The following is a 21,818-nucleotide window of genomic DNA, read 5'->3' on the forward strand; positions in this document are numbered from 1 at the left end:
AAACAGAATGGATAATAAAAACACAACAGACGAAAACCCCTCACCTAAAAATATTGAAATGAAATAAAATAACATTAAAGAAACTTCGAGAACGTATAAGCAGATTACTCGTGAAGTAATAAAAGACCATATCAAATTTCTCTATTGGTAATGCTAGATGGAAAAAGACAACAGGATAATGTGTTTAAAGTTTCGAGGGAAAAAAATTGAACCTAGTTTTAGCTAAATTATAATTTATATATAAAAATGAGTCAAGATATCCACAACATATCAGGGACTTGGAATAATTATCACACAAGATCCTGTCTGAATGTACTCAGAAAGAAATGAATGAAGACTTTTGGTTGCTGTTGTTGTCTAAGCCATGATCAATGTGTTCAAATGTATTCTGAAACTAAAATTCTTAAGGATTCCAGCATGATGGTGGGGCAGAAGGGGATAAACCAGAGGGAGGTGGGGGAAAATGTGAAGGTACCTAATTTTGTTGATGAAAAGACATAAAAGAAATAGATATTGAGAAAAGTCTTTAAAATTCATAAATGTACCATGATAATATAAGATGTTAATATCAGAGGAAGCTGGGTGAAGAGTACATAGGAATTCTCCATACTATATTTGCAACTCTTCTAGAAATCTAAAATCATTTCAAAATAAAACTACTGAAGAAAAAAATACAAAAAAATAGATGGCAGAAACAAGTCTAAAATAACTCTAATTTAAAAATTTTTAAATAAACGTGAAAAGGCAGAGACCCTCAATTGAATTTTAAGATATTAAAACCCAGTAAGATGTTAATATATTGTCTACGAGCACACCTGTCCAAAGGGAAAAAAAAATATGAAAAGGTTGAAGATAAAAGAGAGAAAAATATACCAGGTAAATATAAGCAACAACAGCAAAAGCTAAAGGAGTGATTGTAATACAAGACAAACAGACCATAAGGAAAAAAATCATGACAATGAGAAAAATATTTACTGGTGAAAGCTGTATATATGTTCTCAACTGTCTCTCAACAGTTAACAGTTATGCATTAAAATATATAAAGCAAAAGGTGAGAGAATTACAGGAAGAAATAAATAAATCAACAGTTATCATTGAAGATTTTAATAAATTCCTCTGTGAAATGGATACATCAAGCAAACAACAACACACTTGAAGAAACAGTTTGGAGAAGAATGTTACAGAATATACATTGTTTTTATTTTTTATTTTTTATTTTTTATAGTAGGCTCCACCCATGCCCAGCATGGAACCTAGCGTGGGGCTCAAACCCAGGACTGTGAGATCAAGACCTGAGCCAAGATCAAGAGTCGGATGCCCAACTGACTGAGCCACCTAGACGCCCCCAGAATATACATTATTTTAAAGCATAAATGGAAAAATCACAAAATGTGTCTTTACCAAGCTACAAAGTGAATTTCAGTATGTTCAGAAAAAACAATATCACACAGATTATATTCTCTAAATAGAATGTATTAAAATGGTAGTAGGAAATATTCCACGTTTGGCAACTAAAAACAAACCCTATGCTGATGAATGGGGCGTTGCTTAAAATTTCTTGTCTTAAAAAAGGAAATGAATAGGAACTAAAACTTTGTTAACAGTTTTGAGCAAACTTTGACAAAGTTTAAAAATCATTTAACTCAAGAAGCTATAAAGAGAGTCATCGTAGATATTCAAAGAAATGAAAATAAAGGAAATAATACATACTGGGGCAGAAATCAAAGAGAGAACAATAAAAACAATAATAAATACGAACCAAAAGCTGGTACTTTGGAAAGGCTAAGATAGACGAACACATATTAGAATAAAAAGGAGAAAATAAGCTAAATATAATGGATATTTAAAAAAGAAAATTACAAGCTACAGTTGTCCCTTGAACCCTATGGGAGTTAGGGGTGCCAAGCCTGACCCACCACAGTCAAAAATCTGTATGTATCTTTTGACTCCCTAAAACCTTAACAACTAATACCCTACTCTCAACTGGAAGCCTTATTGATAACATAAACAATCAATTAACACATGCCGTGTATGTTATATGTATTATATACTATATTATTGCAATAAAGTAAGCTAAAGAAAAGAATGTTATTAAGAAAAGCATAAGAAAGAGAAGATATATTTACAGTACGGTACTGGATTTATAAACAAAAAATCTGCACCTAGGTGAGCCCATGCGGTTCAAACTCATGTTGTTCAAGGATCAACTGTATATCCTAATAAATGTGAAGGTGTAGACAAAATAGATGTATTTCTGAAAACAAATGAAGTGCTACAATAGCATAAGGTACAGCAGAACACTGGAGTAGATGAATCATCGTATTTGAAACGATGAATAATCATTAAAGGGACTGAAAAAGTAACTTAGAAATCTTACTATTTCTAAAAAGTCTCAGTCCAAACAGCATTGCAAGTGAGTCCTTCCAAAGAACAGATTATCCTCAGATTATACGTATTGTTTTAAACAAACAGAAATAAGGTGAAATGTGCCTATTCATTTTATGATGTAAAAAATATTGATAACTAAACTGATTAAAGATATTCTAAGAAGAGGGGCGCCTGGGTGGCACAGCGGTTAAGCGTCTGCCTTCGGCTCAGGGCGTGATCCTGGGGTTATGGGATCGAGCCCCACATCAGGCTCCTCCGCTATGAGCCTGCTTCTTTCTCTCCCACTCCCCCTACTTGTGTTCCCTCTCTCGCTGGCTGTCTCTCTCTCTGTCAAATAAATAAATAAAATCTTTAAAAAAAAAGATATTTTAAGAAGAGAAAATTATAGGCAAATTTTTCAGAACATAGATGGGAAACCTCTAAATAAAATGTTGGCTAGAAAATCCAACATTGTACTGAAAAAGAATATACAATTTACAGTTGGCATCTATCCTAGATCGTAGGGATGAGTTAATGTTAGAAAATCTATGAGTGTAATTCACTCCATGAATGAACTAAAAGAGAAAAATCCTGGATTTAGGTACATCTTACTAGGTACAGAAACGTTTGATAAAGCTCAAAACCTATTTATGATTAAAAAAAAAATACACATGCCTCTTAGGAGGCTAGAAATAGAAGGAAACTTTAGTTAATGAAAGCTGACTCCCCAAAACTGATATAAACCTCATGCCTAATGGAGAAACTCAAGATGCTTTTTCTTTGAGACGAGAAGGTTAGCTGTCATCCCTTCTGTTCCATATATTTTTAGAGAGCCTGAGCAATGCAGTAAGATAAGAGAAATAAGAAGTATAGGGATAGAAGGAAATGCATACAAATATAATTATTTTCTTGATAATAGAATTATCTACATAAAAAACCCAGATGAATCAGCAGACCAACCAACGACAGAATAAGGTTCAGCAAGGCTGACAGATTAAAAAAATCAGTATGCAAATATTAATATCATTCTTCTACCCCAACAATAACCAGCCAATTTTAGTAAATAAAATAGCATTAAACTATAAAGATTCGGAAGATGATACAGCAAAGAAGGCTCAAGATCTTTTTTTTTTTTTTAAAGATTTTATTTATTTATTCGACAGAGATAGAGACAGCCAGCGAGAGAGGGAACACAAGCAGGGGGAGTGGGAGAGGAAGAAGCAGGCTCATAGCGGAAGAGCCTGATGCAGGGCTCGATCCCAGATCACCGGGATCACGCCCTAAGCCGAAGGCAGACGCTTAACCACTGTGCCACCCAGGCGCCCCTCAAGATCTTTATAGAGAAACTGAAGACACTCTTAAATGGCATAAAAAGAGACTTAAATTAATCTCCAAATCCAGGCATTTCCAATTAAAACTCTACAGGCTTTAAGGGACTCAACGAAGGTATTCCAAAATTGATACAGAAAAACAAACGTCTACAAAGACTAATTTCAAAGTGAGCAGCAAACTGGGTGGGGATTCTCCTGTAATTAAGACATCACTCAATTCAGTGATAAAAACACAAGGTGACATGGTTGAAGAAACAAATAGAACAGTTAGCAGATTGGAGAATCCAGAAATATACCCTTGTGTATGTAAAAATTGGGTAGCTGAAAAAGGCGGCATCACAAATCAATATGGAATAATGATTTAGTAGATGGTACTGAGAAAATCAGCTCATTACACAGAAAAAATAAAGTTTGATTCCTATCTCAAATCATATGCACCAAAATAAGCTCCATAAAGAGAACTAAATATAAAGGAGGAGACTATAAAACTATAAAAGAACATTTTTGTGATACTAGTGTAAGAAAGGACTTAAGATCCCAAAAAGCATGGTTGATGGGGGGCTGGGATGGGTAGATGTAACATCAGAATGAAAGATTTCTATTCAATGAAGGAAACCAGAGACAGAGCTTCAGAGTATATTTGCAAGTCTAAAATAAAACAGATACGGAGTTAATATCTAGAATATACAGTGACATCCAAAATATTAAAAAATAGGAAGCCAATTGCGAAGAGTAAATAGTCCATAGAAAGGAAAACCTGAATGGCTAATAAGTGTATGAAGAGATGTTCAAGCTAATATTATTAATAATTATAAAAATGTAAGTTAAAATCAAGAGATTTTTAAAATGTTATTCTAGAAAGTCGGATATTATCAAGGGCTGTCAAGGAGAGAAGAAAACCAGAACTCTCATGCACTATTGGTTGGGACTTAAATGGTGCAGCCATTTTGATGAATAATCCAGCAGTACTTGGCGAAACTAAGTATTAAGCCCGAAGACCCAGTATTCCACAAATACACCGCAGAGTAATTTCTGCACAAGTCCATAATAAGATAGGTATAAAATATCCATCATAGAATTATCATTGTAGTAAGGACTTGGAAGGAATACAGATGTCTCTCACTGGAGAAATGAGTAGGTAAATTGTGGCATGTGTATGAGATAGAAGAGACAAAACAGGAGTAATGAACTAGATTTGAAAATAACGTAGATAAAAGAGAATGAAATTTATATCATTTATGGAAATTAAAAATAGATATGCAAATTATTTTTTAAGATATATGCATATCTAAATACATGGAAAATAGACTGAAAAGACATGATAGTGTACCATATGCCAAGGATTATGATTTTCTCAATTCTGAATACCCGAGGTTAAAAAGACTCATTGAACTAAATAAATTGGGAGTTCAGAGAGGTTAAGTGAGAAGGTCTCAATTCAAGGCCAACTGAGGAAAGCAGATCCCCTGTTCCTTAGATCTTTCAACTTTACTATACTCCTCTCTGCTAGGAAGCTGCAAAAGACATCTTTAAGACGGCAACCTCTGTCCTAGAGTTCAGGTATTTTATCCTCAGAAGTAGAATCCTACTTGTCAATTGTTTCCTGATTTTATTTAAAAACATTTTTTAAACAATAGTCTCCATGACCGATGTGGGGCTTGAACTCATGACCCTGAGATCAACAGTTGCGTGCTCTATCAACTGAGTCAGCCAGGCGCTTCACTAATTTTTAATTGTGGAAAATGACTATCATTATTCTGAGATATGATAATCTGTAAATTTAATTATTCTACTTGCTTTATGAGCATTCAAATATATAGGCAAAGTGTACTTTCAGATAAAATAATTTCTTGATAAAGTATATTGTTGTTCCACTGACAGTTTGAGATTACTCAAATACCAACCCTTAATTGTCACAGTGTTGTTTCTATTTGAACAAGTTCCTTGGAGACAAATCCAAACATTTCAAGAATTCATGATTTTGGTGACATTAACGTCCAGGTATACTGATATCCCAAGGTACAGTGAAAGTTGATCAGCTGAAAGGGCTTTGTTTACATATATTACGAATCCATTCTTCATAAACACTAGAAAGGTTTGACAGCTTTTGTAGGGACAGAAAAATGTTAAGTAAAGCCATGGATTTGAGACAATTTCATAGTTACAGGTGTCAAAGAGAAAATTTAAATTAAATGCTTATATAGTGTTGGAAAGGGGAAAATGGGTTTTAAATATTTTATAAGGAAGAGACATTTTGTAAGAAGTCTGCTTGTTCTTTTCAATATTTCCTAAGTTCTCCTGCTTAATAAAAGTTGTAAAAAATAGACTTTCTTTAAACCTTCAATTTATAAGAAATAAAGGACACTGGCTGTTAAAAAAGTTCCTCACAGATCCTCCGGAAGAGCTGGAAAATACCCATCAGGCATTAGCCTCTCCAAAGACTATCTTGCTAAATCCTAGGGCCTTTGCACCCCTTATCTTCTTTAACCTCTCAGCAACCTTCACAGTTGATCACTGTTTTAAAATACCTAGCTTCTGTGATACAACTATTTATTTCCAAGTTTCTATTCCACTCTGGTGTCTTTGGCTCACTCTGCCTCTTTGGTCAAAATCAGGCTTTCCTAGTTTTCCCATTTTGTTTGTTTGTTTGTTTGTTTATTTATTTATTTATTTAATTTATGTATGTATGTATGTAAAGATTTTATTTATTCATTTGACAGAGAGAGAGACAGCCAGCGAGAGAGGGAACACAAGCAGGGAGAGTGGGAGAGGAAGAAGCAGGCTCATAGCGGAAGAGCCTGATGTGGGGCTCGATCTCATAACGCCGGGATAACGCCCTGAGCCAAAGGCAGACGCTTAACCACTGTGCCACCCAGGCGCCCCTCCCATTTTATTTAATGATACACCTGTCTACAAGTTGCTCAGTAATAAACCTAGGAACCTTGTTCTCTTTCCTTTACAACCCTCAATTCCAATTCATAAGCAAGTCTTGTTGGCCTATCCGGATTCTGTGCACTTCCTTCCAAATCCTAATCGAAAAGCCTCTATTACCCATCATAAACTTCTGCAATGGGCTCTTACTTCTGCCTGGGCACAGTATTATATCATATAATTATTTCTCCATACAATAGCCAGAATCATCTTTTAAAATACTTTATCAGAATTTAAATTTCCATTGGTTTCCCATTGTCTTTAGAATAAAATCTCAACTCATTATTGAAAAACGTAAGGCTACCCATAATCGAGTTCCTGACCACCTCTCCCATCTGAACAGCATACCCCACCTTGCCTGAATTTGATATGCCCATTCCACCTCAGATGGACTTAACCTCTGACTAGACTACTCTTTCCCTAGCAACTTTTCCTCAATCATGTGTGAAATCAACTTACACATACTCAGAGGTGCCTCTCCCACCTTCATTTATTGTTTGGTAGAGTTTTTCTCTATCAAAAATTAGCATGTTTGTCTGCCTCTCCTATAGCACTAAGCTCTTTTAACACAGGGATAATTTGTGCCTTATAGTAGTCTTCAACGTTAGGACATAGCACATAGTCCCTAGGACTTAGCAGGCAACAATAAATACCTGTTAAATAAAGATGAAGGGGTTAGAGAAAGAGTCTGTTTCTTCTAGTATTCTAGCACTTTCAGATTTCTTTCCTAACTGCCTCTTGGTGGTAAAGACAACAATAATGAGAAGGGGGAAAGACCAGGTTTTATTTTTATTTTTTTTTATTTTAAAGATTTTATTTATTTATTTGACAGAGAGAGAGACAGTGAGAGAGGGAACACAAGCAGGGGGAATGGGAGAAGGAGAAGCAGGCTTCCCACTGAGCAGGGAGCCTGATGCAGGGCCCTGAGCTGAAGGCAGCTACTTAAATGACTGAGCCACCTAGGCGCCCTAGGACCAGGTTTTAAATATCAATCCTGCCCTATCCAATAAAGTACATCAGTTTGTAGTCTGTGCTTGTTGACAAGCCACTTTTGACAGGTCCAAGATAGGTAATCCTTCTTTGGTTGAAGGCCACTAATGTACAGTGGATTCATCATTATATAACAAAACTTAAAATAGGTTTCCAGAGGGGCACCTGGGTGATTAAGCATCAGTTGGCTAATTAAGCATCTGCCTTCTGCTCAGGTCATGATTTGGAGTCCCGGGATTGAGCCCTGCATCAAGCCCTGCATCAGGCTCCTGTTCAGCAGGGAGTCTGCTTCTCCCTCTGCTCCTCCCCCTGATTGTGCTCTCTCTCTCTCAAATAAATGAATATTTAAAAAAATAGGTTTCTAGAAAGAAAACTATAAGCTTCCATTTATTATTCCAAAAATTGAGTTGGGACCATCAAACTTTTTTTTTTTTTTTAAAGTAGGCTTCATGCTGGGCAGGGGTTTGAACTCACAACGGTGAGATTAAGACCTCAGCTGAGACAAGTGTCACTCTTAACCACTGAGCCACCCAGGCACCCTGGGACCATAAACTTCTGTTTACTATTAAGTAAACAAAAATACAACTCAGGATATTCGATGTATATATTGCTTTTGTAATTCCTTCCTAGGCGAATTCTGTCAACATACCAACTACCACTGCTGTTTGAAATGTAGCCGAAATGGTAGTTGATCTGCCCAACTCCTTTCCTCGTACTTCCACAACTTAGAGGACCAAGAACATTGGTTTTATAAATTTACATTGGAACCTTGGCCACAAAGCTTAGCCTGGAAGTTCCTTTGACTTTCAAAAGCTGTCTGATTTCTTTATCATATTTTGAGATTAGGGTTGGCCCATTCCACTAGGTTGAAGGTTACACCTGACACCATTATTTTTTGGATACATAATAAATTCACAAGTGTTTTCTCAGATGCTGCAGCCCTAATGGGTTCATTTTAAAGCACCATAACAAGGATTTGGGAGAGTACACTTTTCCTCCACTTAACTTCCTTGGCTTAATTTCCTGCTTAGAAATGTTTAATTTTATACTGAAGGAGTAATTCCTGAGACACTTGTTTGCAACATGAATTGTTCCAGGATAGATCATTAAACAGGGTTCAGGAGAGGGCAACTTCTCTGTGAATGCTTCAAAGAACAAGAACGTAATCTTAAAAGTGCAAAATATTTAAACCCTGAATTTCAAACAAAATGAGCAAGATTTTCAGAGAAATAAAACATTTAGAAGCTATTTCAGAGAAGTATAATTACTCCATCAAATATATAAAGTGTACTGTTTGAAGCCACGGTGTCTTGCGCCGAGACTAGTATTTACACAGTAAATATTTAAGAGGTAGAATATGTAACTTTTATTACCAACAAAGAATGTGTACTTCCAGTCAAAAACCCCTGAGCACCTAAGTCTTAAAGCATCTCGTGACCCTATCCTGCACATAATAGTCAATTCTCAGTATTAACTTGTGGGACTTCTAATTATAGGCAGACATCCTCTGCCACACTTCTAGTAACCTGTTTTCTACCATCTAATTAGGATGAGCTCAAGGAATTTGTCATTTTTAATACTAGTTAAGAACTAGTTAGAACACAGGTGCCTGGGGGGCTCAGTCAGTTAAGCGTCTGCCTTTGGCTCAGGTCATGATCCCAGGGTTCTGGGATGGAGAGCCGCATTGGGCTCTCTGCTCAGTGGAGAGCCTGCTTCTTCCTCTCCACCGTCCCCCCCACCCGCTCTCTGCAGCTCATGCTTTCTTTCAAATAAATAAATAACATCTTAAAAAAAAGAACACTGAGAAGACTTGCAATGCAGCCAACTATGTAATGTGGCAAAGCCAAATGATTCTGCATTTTCCGTATCATTCATTGCTCTACTTCTTGGTTGACATATAATTGAAAATTTAATTATCCCCAAACTGTTATTTAATATAGATGCATAAAAATTTAGTATTGTAGTAAACAGGAGATTGGCAAACATGTTAACAAAAACTAGTCAACACAGCATTAATATGTACTACAACTAAGCATCCAAGAACTTTTGACAAACTTATGGGATAATTAAAATTTCCAGATTATTTTATAATTTCTAAATTTATGTTAAAATGAGTAATGTCCAATAAAACCTTTATCAATTGATTTTTAAATGCCCCATTTAAGAAATTAAAAAAAAAACCCCACACCCAACTACCTAATTCCCCTAGATTATTTTGTAACTTTAGACACTGACTTCCATGAGAAACTTAGTCATGACAAAGAAATTATTGGTACAGTGGCAATTCTTTTCATGGCATATGAGCCAGAAGTAAGTGATAAAGTAATGGAAACTGGAAAAAATCATCATGATGGATCAGGGAGTGAGATTTTGTATTCCCACTTGTATATACACTCACATGTGTAAGTGTCCACACACACACACACACACACACACGCACACACACACTAATACTGGCCAGCCATTAACGTGGAAATCATGACCAAGGTTTAAAGTCCTGGCCAAGAGGAAATAAAGTTGTCTCCAGTAGAAAGATAAGTATGTAAGAAATTACTCTTTCCTTGCCTATCACAGGGTTTTAAGGTACAGTTGGCATCTATCTTTGATGCCATATGATTTGACAGCTTTTTAAATTATTCCGGCAGATTTTAAAATAACATGACCCTAAAGAAGCAAAAATTTAGAGAACCACACATTGGTTTCTTTTGGGACATTACCTAAGTTAAATAAATATTTTCAAGATTCAAAAGCAAATCGATACTGAATTTTAGCTTTTTGAGAAATACTCAGAATCAGTAATTTAGAATCATTGACAGTTGTATTGTGGTGCTTAACATCATAAAACTTAAATTCTCCAAATGACATTACTATTCTAATTTACCTTGAAATTCCAAAAGTGAAACCTTTTCAAATCTCATTGAATGATTAAAAGAGAAGTAAACACAATTTTTAAATTATTGGCTAATCCATTCTATTAAGGGCACATGCTAGCTAGACAATACAGGAAAATCTAATAATCTTCAATTAACAGAATCTGACATACTTGCATTCAAAAAGTTAAGAATCTCTGATGTCTACATTAAGGAAGTTCTTAGGATTCCTACTTGTAATTGTACCAAAATATACAATGCTCCTGTTGTATGTGTGGGAAGGAACCTAATGCAAACACAAGTAAAACCTCCAAAAAATTAAGTTTTGATTTCGGTCACACAAATGAAGACCAAAGTCCTTGAGCTTCAAGTTCTGAGACCTGACACCCAGTGTCAGATCTAAGTACTTGGATAATATTCACTAACACTTTGAAACAAAATAACTATAAGTCAATTCCCTCTGTATTTTGTTAAATTATCTCAGTTCAAAAGGATATTTTATAAATCCCATATAAAGAATGCAACTCCTAGCTTTACTAGTTTTTTAAGCACAAGTTTCAATTTAAAGAACTGAATCAAATGAAAACTTCCGGTTTATTTAAATATAAATAATAATAATTAAAATATTTTAAAAACAGGTTATTATTTTTAAAAAGGAGCCTTGGTAAAATTAAATAAAATCGTTATCTCTGAGTCCCTTAAAAAAGGTAAGAGGGAATCTACTAGGTAAATACATTTTTATCCTATGGACTAAACTACCGTTCCTTACCAACATATATGCTTTGTATACTGGTAGATACCCTCATCCCCATCACCACCCCAAAAGGAAAGTTTACTTACCCGTGTTTACTGAAGAATTAAAGACTAATGATTAAAAAAGAAAATTAAAAAAAAAATTTACCATCATAGGTATTTTAAATGTCAAGAAAAGCTGTCTTCTAGTCTGCAACAAACCATTATCTTATTATAAGGTAATAAAAAAGTACTATACCCCCGGCAGTGTTGCCCATTTAAAACAAGCTTCACTAAAACTATATACCCCAATGTGAAATCAGATCCGCCAAGGACACAGTATCAATCTTTAGTTAAAGGGACTCATGTAATGAAAGCAGTTCTTAGTACATACATATTCATCTCACCTTAAAAAAAAAAAGTTATGTTAGGGGCGCCTGGTTGGCTCAATTGGTAGAGCATGCAAATCTTGATCTCAAGGGTCATGATTTCTAGCCTCACATGGCATAAAGATTACTTAAAAAAAAAAAAATTAACATAAGAGCTAGAATGAGTAGGTGGAAATCCAGCTCTTGTAGCAGACATTTATCTATTACCCTCAAATAGCAGCCGAGTTCTCTGTGGAGTGTCTTTCCAGGTTTGGGGTAAAAGAAAAAGGAGATAAACACGTCACAATATGATGTAAACTACTTGTTACTATAGTTTTCACAGAAGGAAAGATTTAATCAGTAATTCAAAATGCTAAGAATTTGCCAATTAACTTTTTACTTCCCTTAAATTTATATTTTGATAAGCAATCTCAAAAAAAGATTTCAACTCTATAAGATGCACAGGAACATGGAACATGTTTAATGGGAAAAAATAAAAATAGCTTTAAGTTAATCAGACTGTTGAGATGTATCAAAAACCTGTGTCCTAATACAAATGTGGCAAATGACTTTAAAAAAAGAACTTATATTTAGGGAATATTAGACAAAGCCTATATTATACATACAATTACATTAAATTAAAGATTACGGTATAACTTTGGATATTAATTATATGCTTCGCCCAGTTTCCCAAAGAATAAGTGCATGCTTTCCCTCTAGAAACTGGAAGATGCACTATTGCCACGGGGCAAAGATATCACAGGTGAACTGGCCATTCTGAAGATTGGAATGTAAAGGTTAAATCACATAGTTCAAATCCTTTAAATTCTAATTCCATCAACTCAGAGTTAAGTAGGGCCTTTTCCCACAGTTATCACATGCATACATATTTGAATACAGGCACAGAAACTTGTCATTTTTATTTGGGTAACAAAGGGTCTCCAAATTATATTGAAAAATAAGTCCTAATTATTATCACTCCTGTAAAAAAAATTTAGCACATTTTTCACAAATGATTTATGTAAAAGAGAAGAAAATACACATAATTTTATAATATCTTAAACTTTTTTATTCCCTACCAGACATTTTGTCTTCCGTTTTCTTTCAGTTTTCTACAATTTCCAAGTTGCACCTGTATTTAACACTGCTTTAATCTGCTAAAGACATTAACTGATTGCTTTCCTAAATCTAAGGATTATATAGTTTTAGTATAAATATATATCACATATTTTCGTAAAATTTTGACAAAACCGAATAAGCATGCCTTGTTTTAAGTCCATGCTCCTTCCACTGTTTATAAAATCTGATTTAATGATCAAAAATTCTTGGTTGTCATTCTTCAGTTACAACAGTCTTCCTTCTGAACTGCCACTCCTTTTTACATAATAACAAGCAATAGAAAAACCAAAGAAATTATCTTAATCTTAGTTCTTCCTTTTGACACTATAAAATAATGTGATTTTTTTTTTTTAATGAAACAAATACATCCAAAACTCAATACATTCAAATGAGCTGTGTCTCCTTTAAGGTGGTCACCTTGGAAGGCCACAGTTCATTATCCTAACTACGCTACCACTGCTCAAAACTTTCAAACTCTTTTGGGATCGCCTTCAAAGCCAGCTGCATACTTTCTACTATTACCTCAAAGATAGATTAGTTTTTGGAAACTGTCCAAAGTCATTTGGTGCCAAGTGATGGTAACCATTAAAAAAAAAAATCAAGCTTGATAATACTTTTTGTTTTCTTAAACAATGCGTATCATAAAGTTAAAAGTGTGTATGACTTAAATTAGCTCTGAATACAATTCTAAAAGAGCAAAACCCAAGAGGTTTTGAGCAATGGTAGATTGCTGGAATTAGGAAATAATCTTCCAGCATGATCACTATACAGGGTAACATTCATTTAGCTGTCTATGTTCTGGCATATTTGTTTAAAGTGAACATTCTGAGAGTTAGAATTTCTTTTTAAAAAGGAATATCATTCTTAGGAAAAAAAAAAGAATTTTATTCCTTTAAAGCATCACTGTCAAAGTAAGTACTATGCAAGTGTTTTTTTGGAAACTAGTTCTCCTTACTTTATCAATGAAGACTACTTTAAAAAACTTGAAAGCAAATAACCAACTTATCTGCTCCCAGGCTTTTTAAAATCATTAACTGAAGATAAAATAATTTGAAATTTCTAAGGTACTAAAAAACAAAACAAAAACCCCAAATGTAATAAAAACACATCAAGAACCAAACTACAATTTCTGAGCTGCACTGTTTATTTTGCTGCTTGAAACCTAAGTGACAGTATGCCACTATAATTATGGGGTTTCATCTAAACCTTTACTACACTGCAGGTACAGAAATATACGGACACATTTTTGGAGAATTGACATTTTGCAAAATGCAGCAAACATTTTAATTTATACATGAGAAAAGGAAGTGTTCAAAAGGGTATGCATTTCAAGTTATTGCAGGTTATTTGTGAGAGAATTTCTGCAGGTAAAACATGTTTAAATTTAACCAACAGTAACATGTCAGTGTATTTAAAATCATGACAAAAATCTTCTCTCTGGTCATGTTGCCCGTGACAAATTACTATGATGTTGTATGTTTAGGGCAAGATGTCAATACAGCATAAATCCCATGGCATTTTGGTTTTCTTCTGGAGATTAAAGCTGTTTTTCTTGGGATAAATGCAGCAGCAAAACACAAACCAGTTGATCAAAAAAAGCACTTCTGCCATAACTCCAATAATTTTCAGGACACATCAACCGACAGTAGTTTTGCCATTCCCAGTTCTTTTAAGGATTACATCTCTGCACTGTTGCATTAAGTACGTCTGTGAAAGCTTGTTCTCTGTTAAGCCAGTTTACTGACTACAGCCTGGTTGAGAGAATTTAGTTGGTTGGTCCATTTATCTAGTGCAGTATATCGGGCACCACCCCTCTTCTGATGATCCAATTCAAGGAGTTGGTTGACTTGATCAATTCGGCCATGAATAGTGCTGGAAATAAATAAAAGACATGTCTACAAACCGTTTCCACTGAGTGTATCTATTGGACTATGTTTCATAAAATATTTACAATATCAATAAATGCAAAAGAAGAAACTGCGGCCTCCACTAAGTGACCAATTTCAGAATTACTTACTTCATTCACTGCCTTATTAAAACTCTACACAGAAACTGGATTTCAGCTACATTTTATCAATTTCACTAAAAGAACCCAGCAGGCAGACACTTACCTGGTTAATCAAGAGCAAATGTAAGCCTGTGAAGCTTTATTTTTATTTTTTTAAAGATTTTATTTATTTATTCGACAGAGATAGAGACAGCCAGCAAGAGAAGGAACACAAGCAGGGGGAGTGGGAGAGGAAGAAGCAGGCTCATAGCGGAGGAGCCTGATGTGGGGCTCGATCCCACAACGCCGGGATCACGCCCTGAGCCGAAGGCAGGCGCTTAACCGCTGTGCCACCCAGGCGCCCCATGCCTCTGAAGCTTTAAATACCATACTGCTTTCAAGAAAAATGTAATTTTCAAAGCTATTACATACCATACCTTATACTTCAAAAACAAAAAAAATCCTAGTCATTAATTAATTCACTAGCTGGATATGGGTCACACATAGAATGAGAAATCTTTCTGAAAACCATTTACAACTTTTTCAGAGATCAAGGGCTTAATATGCTCACTTATCCACAAAAAGCTACCAGGCATACACATATATCTCTTTTAATAGAAAATCATAGCCAAAGTGCTTTTTGTGAAAAATTAAGAACTACACTGCTACCTTTGCTCCCCTTATTCAAACGTTATGGTCCTAAACATTTTGTGATAAGAAACAGCCAAGTACTTACTTATCCAATATGCACTGCACCAGCAAGCTCTCCACATCAGCTACATCTATGTTTAACTCCTAAGACAAAAGACTCATTATAATTCTAGTAATTGACTTCTTTAAAGACTTTATGAAAATAATTATTCTGATTTTAAATTCATTCTCACCATTTAAACGAACTTTAGTGAAAAGAAAATTTAAGACAAATTTCTAATATTATCACTTACATATTTTTGAGAACACAGGTCTAACCAAATTTAACTTTGTAATTTTTAAAGTATATTCTTACCAAAAGTTTATCATGGTTGGGTTAACACTTTATATATTTTATATATATTTTAGTTATATATTTTAGCCACTACTTTGTCTTCTATAACGTTCTGAGGCTGAAAGAATCTTTAAAAAGAAATGTAATGATTCCTTATTTCTCTTTACTGTTAAACTCAATTTATGCCAAGAAAACACAGAATAATTTACATTAAAAGGGAAGACCTAAGTTATGCTGTAATTTGAAAATGTATTATAAAATGTTACAAAAAAATCACTTTTAAATACACTGCATTTATAACTACAAATTATAAATATTAAGATCCACGAATATAAGTACCTTAGAAATAAAAGGAATATGTATTCTTGTGTAAGGCTTAATTAATTTTATGAGCACTTGTGTTCTGATGTTTCGCAAAAGCTCTGAAATGAAAGGCAAAAACAAAAATAAATTTAACAGTTTGTATATCTGCATGAAACATTATGTACTTCTAAATCACATTAATTAACTATATCAATTATTTTCCCAAAATCTTTCTGCCTGGCAAGGACATAATCATGTATTTGGTTTTTTTGGTTTGTTTTTAACTAAGCTCTATGCCCAATATGGGGCTCAAACTCATCACCCCAAGATCAAGAGTAACATGCTCTACTGACTGAGCCAGCCAGGTGCCCCAGACATAAGGTATTTGGATCTAAAAATATTTGGGTCCAACAGACACACAGTAAGATCAGAGGCTGCCTTTTTCATAATTTTTTTGTGCTCCCACCTCCCTGATTTTGCTTATGTTGTGATGCTACCTAAAATACCCTTTTGTCCTCTCAATAATACTACACACTGCTCATCATCTCCTCTACAGTTAACATTTTTCATGAAACTCTGATTCCTGCCAGTTAAGTCCCTTATTTTATGCTCTCTGAAAAATCTAGAGTATTATATTTTAGACAATGATCTTGCAATTTTCTCCAATTTCTTCACAGACAAGAGCCTTAAAAAAACAACAAAAAACTAGACTGGAGTTCATGCACAGGGCTTCTAAATTTTTCTATAGCCACAAGTGTAGTATCATTCTAGCTTCATACAAGAACTTTTAAAATGTCTGCTGAATGAAAGAGAAAGGAAGGTGGGGAAAAAAGAACATTACTTCCAAAGTATTCTTCGGATTTTCCTGGTGCATCTGGAATTTAAGTATTTGAATGAGGTGTTCCAAATGGTCATTTATAAAACCCTCAAATAGCTCCATAACAGGTGGGAACACTGGAGGTACAAAAGAGGCCCCAGAACAAGGAATGATTTTTGTCTTTGTTAATCCAGCAGAACTTTTTAAAAATCTCATACACTTACTGGTACAACATTAGCCACCCTTCAAAGTAATGCATCGCCGCATCATCTATAGCAGACTATTTTTGAAGTTTTTGTTACTTATCCAAAATCCTAAAAATTAACCTTGAACCTAAGTATCAGTAATAAACACGCAACAATATCTAAATTAGAATAAAAAGGTAAAAGGGACAGACAGCTACCTTAAGTGAAATGGACATGATATAAGAATTTGATGATCTTAATAAATAGCAGGAAACTGGTCAATGATTTCTTTAAAACAGCTTCATAATTTTAAATAATATCCTATTCTATGACAGCATTTAGAAACATTTCTATACTTGGCAACACACAGAAGAAAACTGGTTAAATTCCATGCGGCTCCATTAAGGAGCACTGCTTGACAGTGGCAAAGAAAGTAACTGACTTCAGTTAGCAGAAAGAATATACCTTCAATGTGTTCCCTAATGAAAGGATCATCCATGATGTTGCTGTGATTTGTTTTCAGAATCTTTTCAAATTCAGTGATGTCATTATTCTGATAGGCACTAAAAGAAAAAGTATAAATCTTGTCAAACATGAAGAAGTCATGTATTAACCCAAATAATTCAAAAAGCCTATTTCTCAATTTTTATATGCAAAAATCTAAATTACATTACAGTTTCTGCCATAGAAATCAGAGTTAAACACAACACACACATCCTTCTCCAAATAAAATTAATTTCTTTTTTAATGCTTTCAGTTTTATAAAGATTAAATAAATCTTCTTTTGGGGTCATATACTATATTTATATATAGTTCATTAAATTCTTCTCAAAATCTTAAAACACTGTTAAAAACTGACAAATTTAAAAACTGTTTAATGCTTGATACTTTCAAGTTACATTGTGCATTTATCATTTAATCCCTAAGAAATGAGGTTTCATGCATAACATTGTATGGAGGAATTTGGCCTTGTCTCTGAAATAAGATACTACATTCTCTCTGAAGATTATTCAGAAATGCAGCTTCCTAATTTTTATCTTCTAGAAAGCTACCAGCAACTGCTAAAACTCTGCAAAGCGAACATTTGATTCTAAATTTTCTCTAGCCTTAAAATTCCACTGAGTTATATAGCAGAAATATCAATGGCAGGTAATTAGTGCCAAATGGGACACACACACAAAGGTGAGAGTGATGGACCCTGCTGCAGAAGGCCAAAGGCTGATTTATGTTCATAATTCTCTGAGGCGTCTAGTATCTACTCTTAAATAACTCTGTAGGGCACTATGGGGATTGCTAAAGGTGCTGAGAAGGAAGAAGCCAACCTTCTGGATATGGCACCACTGTCTGCTTTATATGTAAGACATATCATCAGCCATTCGGCACGCCCTCTGCTGTGCTTCCATCTGTTGGGTCGCAATGTAACTTCATGTTAGGGGCAGGTGATTCAAGTGCTTCAACAGGAATTATTTTCCTCTAGTCTGCTGGCAACTGACTAGGAAGATAAAATTAGGAAGCATTACTTTCTCACCTACCCCAAATACATTATTGCAAAATATACTACAGGAGGATATATTCAAGTAGTGACACACTTGCACATGTGTATATTTTAACCAAGAGACATTCTTCCACTATTTAACTGACTTAAAAAAAAAATCTTATACAAAATGTGGGACACCACAAACCACTTGCTTGGGTCAAAATTTACCATTAAGTTGAGTTCCAATATAAAGGTTTCACTGGAGTAAACTGTATGATATAGTAAAATATAAATGCAGTCATTACCTTTTAAAGGTCTGATAAATCAGCTCTTTATTCCATTTTAATGTATTTATTTTAATTCAGATGAAATATTAATGTTTAGGGCAAAACACTCCCTCAATTTTTCTTTAAGAGTTTTAAAAGTTTAAACTGTTGCTTAACAACTTAACTTTATAAACGTTTTTCTAAAGTATTATGAAGTGAATCTCTAACCAAATCATCTTGTAGTTAATGCGGCCAAATGCTGAGGAATAAACCATTTGAAATATAGATGGAGAAATCTCCTTTCATAACTAAAATCAACTTAATTCAACAAATATGTATTAGAATAAAGAAATAAACAATAAAAGAAAGTGATACTTTTTTAAAAGTAGGCTCCATGAACTCGACCTTGAGATCAAGACCTGAGCTGAAAAAAAGAACTGGACGTTTAACCAACTGAGCCACCCAGGCGCTCCAAAGAAATTGATTTTTTAAAATTGTAATTTAGAGTTATCTCCTAACTATTTCTAGTTCCCTTAAGATAAAATCATTCTTATATTTTACAGCTGAAATTAAAGTTTCCTTAAACAAACAAACCTAGTAATGTGGAAAACCTATAGCCAGATGAAAACAAAGTAAATGACGACATTTTACATAGGAACTCAAACAATACCATGTAATAAGCTATTTTCTCCAAGTATATAAAATTTATATATGGGTGACTCATAATTTATCATCTAACAGTACTTTTAAATCTTATAAGACTGTTAAAAGAATGCCTTATCACTTCCATTATCTACACACATATGCAAAAAACCCCATCCTACTCTATGTCCCTAATATTCTTCCAGCCTTGGTAAACTCAGCTGCACAATCTAAAACAAAAGACGTGAAGAAACCGAGGCTCCATTTATTCCCAGCCCAGAGGTAAATTTTTCTTGCTCACTGACTTCTTTTGCAAAAGTAGGCCTTCTTTTCCAGGCTTTTCCCTTTATCTTCTATACTTTACTTAATATTAATTGATCGTAGCAGGTTTTTCAGTTGCTAAGCATCATACCGTGGAAATAATCAAGAAATCCTTCGGTTTCTTACCAGTATGACCCCTCTCCTCCTCACCTCAGAATATTATCTGAGGTAAACTTTTATAAATGATTTTTAAAATCTTGTCAACTGAGCAAACATGTGAATAAAGACATTGTCTTGTTGAACATTTTTGACTTATGTGGTGGACCAATTCATAATTTCATTTTGGATTAAGGCAGTAGAAACAGCAAACATTGTGAAATTGTTTTAAAATACCTACAATCAGTTTTCTACTGAAAAACAGCACACACACAAACATGTAGAGAATAAGAAAAAAAACCAGCCAATACTATACTATAAATCAATACTATACAAAATCTTGTGACTAACGGAAACAGAATAAATGACTTCAAAAGATAAAAATTTCACAAACTCTGGAATATTTTAAACCAAAATACAAGAGTAAATTTGGAGTTTTAACTGAATTCTCAAAATTTCTCTCCCTCTTTCCCCTCTAAAAATTCACTGCTTTAAGGAACTTTACCTTAACCGGAATATAAAATCTTACCTTACTAAATTCGTCATTGCTAAAATTTCTGGATCATTTTTGTATGGTTTGGCCTAAGGACATTAAGGAGAAAAAAAAAAAAAAGAAAAATTAACTATGCTATATGTACAAAGAAAGAGTAACATTTATTTCCAGAAAAGATAGCCAACAGAAATGAACAATGAGAACACACATACCTCCTGCGAGTCAAATGGATTTATTCCCGATTTCATTAGCATATTTGCTAACACCAAATATTTTAAGCAAGTGGTTCGTCTTGGACTTCCCGATTCATCATAATTCTTGAAGGCTTCAAAAAAATCAGTGTGTGCCTTTTCAAATTCACCTTCTCTCAAGTGCATTTTACCACCACATTCTATAAAGAATAAAAAAGAGTAAAAGGGTATTTGCAGTTCTGTACTAAGATTGAGCACTTTATAAAAATCAAATGAAAACTATGATAGTGGCTTTCCATTTTTTTAATTCTATAGCTTGAATAGCACTAGCCCCAAGGTACTCGCTTTAATTCCTTTTTTGGGGGGCAATGGGGGGGGGGGAGAAGAGACAGTGGCGGGAGGGGTGAGGGAGAGGGGGAGAGAGGGGATCTCAAGTCGGCTCCACGCTCAGCATGGAGCTGGATGCAGGACTTGATCTTACAACCCTGAGATCATGACCTGAGCCAAAAATCAAGAGTGAGATGCTTAACCAACTAAGCCACACAGGTGCCCCAGTACTCACTTTAATTCTAAAAAGCAAGTTCTTCATTATAAACATCAAACAAGCATTTGCAAATCTTTATTCTCAGTTGAGGCAGAAAATAATTTTGTGTATATCGTTACAATTCAAGAATAGAACTTCTTTTTTCCCCCCTCTCCCCCCACCGCCAATCTTGAGAATAGAACTTCTGATGGTAAATTTTCTATTCAAGTAGGTCATTGATGTAAAATTTTATAAGACAAAAAATTCAATTTCTAATTCTAACTTCTTTCTAAGACTACATCATTTCACTGATTTTACTACTTTGCCATTTATTTTCACTAAAACAGAAACAACCTTCAGAGTCATTCAGCCATATACAATGACACCCTGGTATCTTCCTGTGACACTGCCCACCCTTCTCCAAATAAAACTTGCCTCTGATGACTCCCATGATCAGTGGATGAGGGATGGCAGACTTGATGTGAAGTGACTGTTCATAGAGTGCTTTAAGTTTTTTGTTATTCTTCTGTGCCGTGTACATTTGAATTTCCAAAGCGTATATTTCTAATAACTGTGTACCTTTTTTCAGGTCATCTTCTCCATCATCAGTCTAAGAAAACAAATAATGAACTTTAGTTAAAAAAGAATTCACAGTCGACCTAGTAATTTTTATTTGAGTTAGCCTGAGATCCTTACATTTATAATACTAATTCTGTGTGAAAACACACTACAAATTTTAATTAAGATCCAGGAATCTAAGAATACTACCTTTATTTTTTTTTTTTAAAGATTTTATTTATTCATTTGACAGAGATAGAGACAGC

At 34.3% G+C, this 21,818-nt stretch overlaps 1 protein-coding gene across 2 annotated transcripts in view; it reads right to left on the minus strand.

The window, feature by feature from the left end:
* Positions 1–12,484: 12,484 nt before the first annotated feature.
* COPS2 (COP9 signalosome subunit 2) overlaps positions 12,485–21,818 on the minus strand; it is a 30,605-nt gene continuing 21,271 nt past the window's right edge. For both annotated transcript variants that reach the window (XM_026518446.4, XM_026518445.4), the window contains exons 7-13: positions 21,430–21,604; positions 20,493–20,671; positions 20,317–20,369; positions 17,451–17,548; positions 16,020–16,102; positions 15,432–15,490; positions 12,485–14,580 (exon numbers count right to left, since the gene is read on the minus strand). In XM_026518446.4, the coding sequence (XP_026374231.1) occupies positions 14,436–14,580; positions 15,432–15,490; positions 16,020–16,102; positions 17,451–17,548; positions 20,317–20,369; positions 20,493–20,671; positions 21,430–21,604 (792 nt within the window). In that variant the 3' untranslated portion in view covers positions 12,485–14,435. The remainder of the gene's footprint in view (positions 14,581–15,431; positions 15,491–16,019; positions 16,103–17,450; positions 17,549–20,316; positions 20,370–20,492; positions 20,672–21,429; positions 21,605–21,818) is intronic.

Source organism: Ursus arctos, unplaced genomic scaffold (assembly GCF_023065955.2).
Source record: "Ursus arctos isolate Adak ecotype North America unplaced genomic scaffold, UrsArc2.0 scaffold_36, whole genome shotgun sequence".
Lineage (NCBI taxonomy): Eukaryota > Metazoa > Chordata > Mammalia > Carnivora > Ursidae > Ursus > Ursus arctos.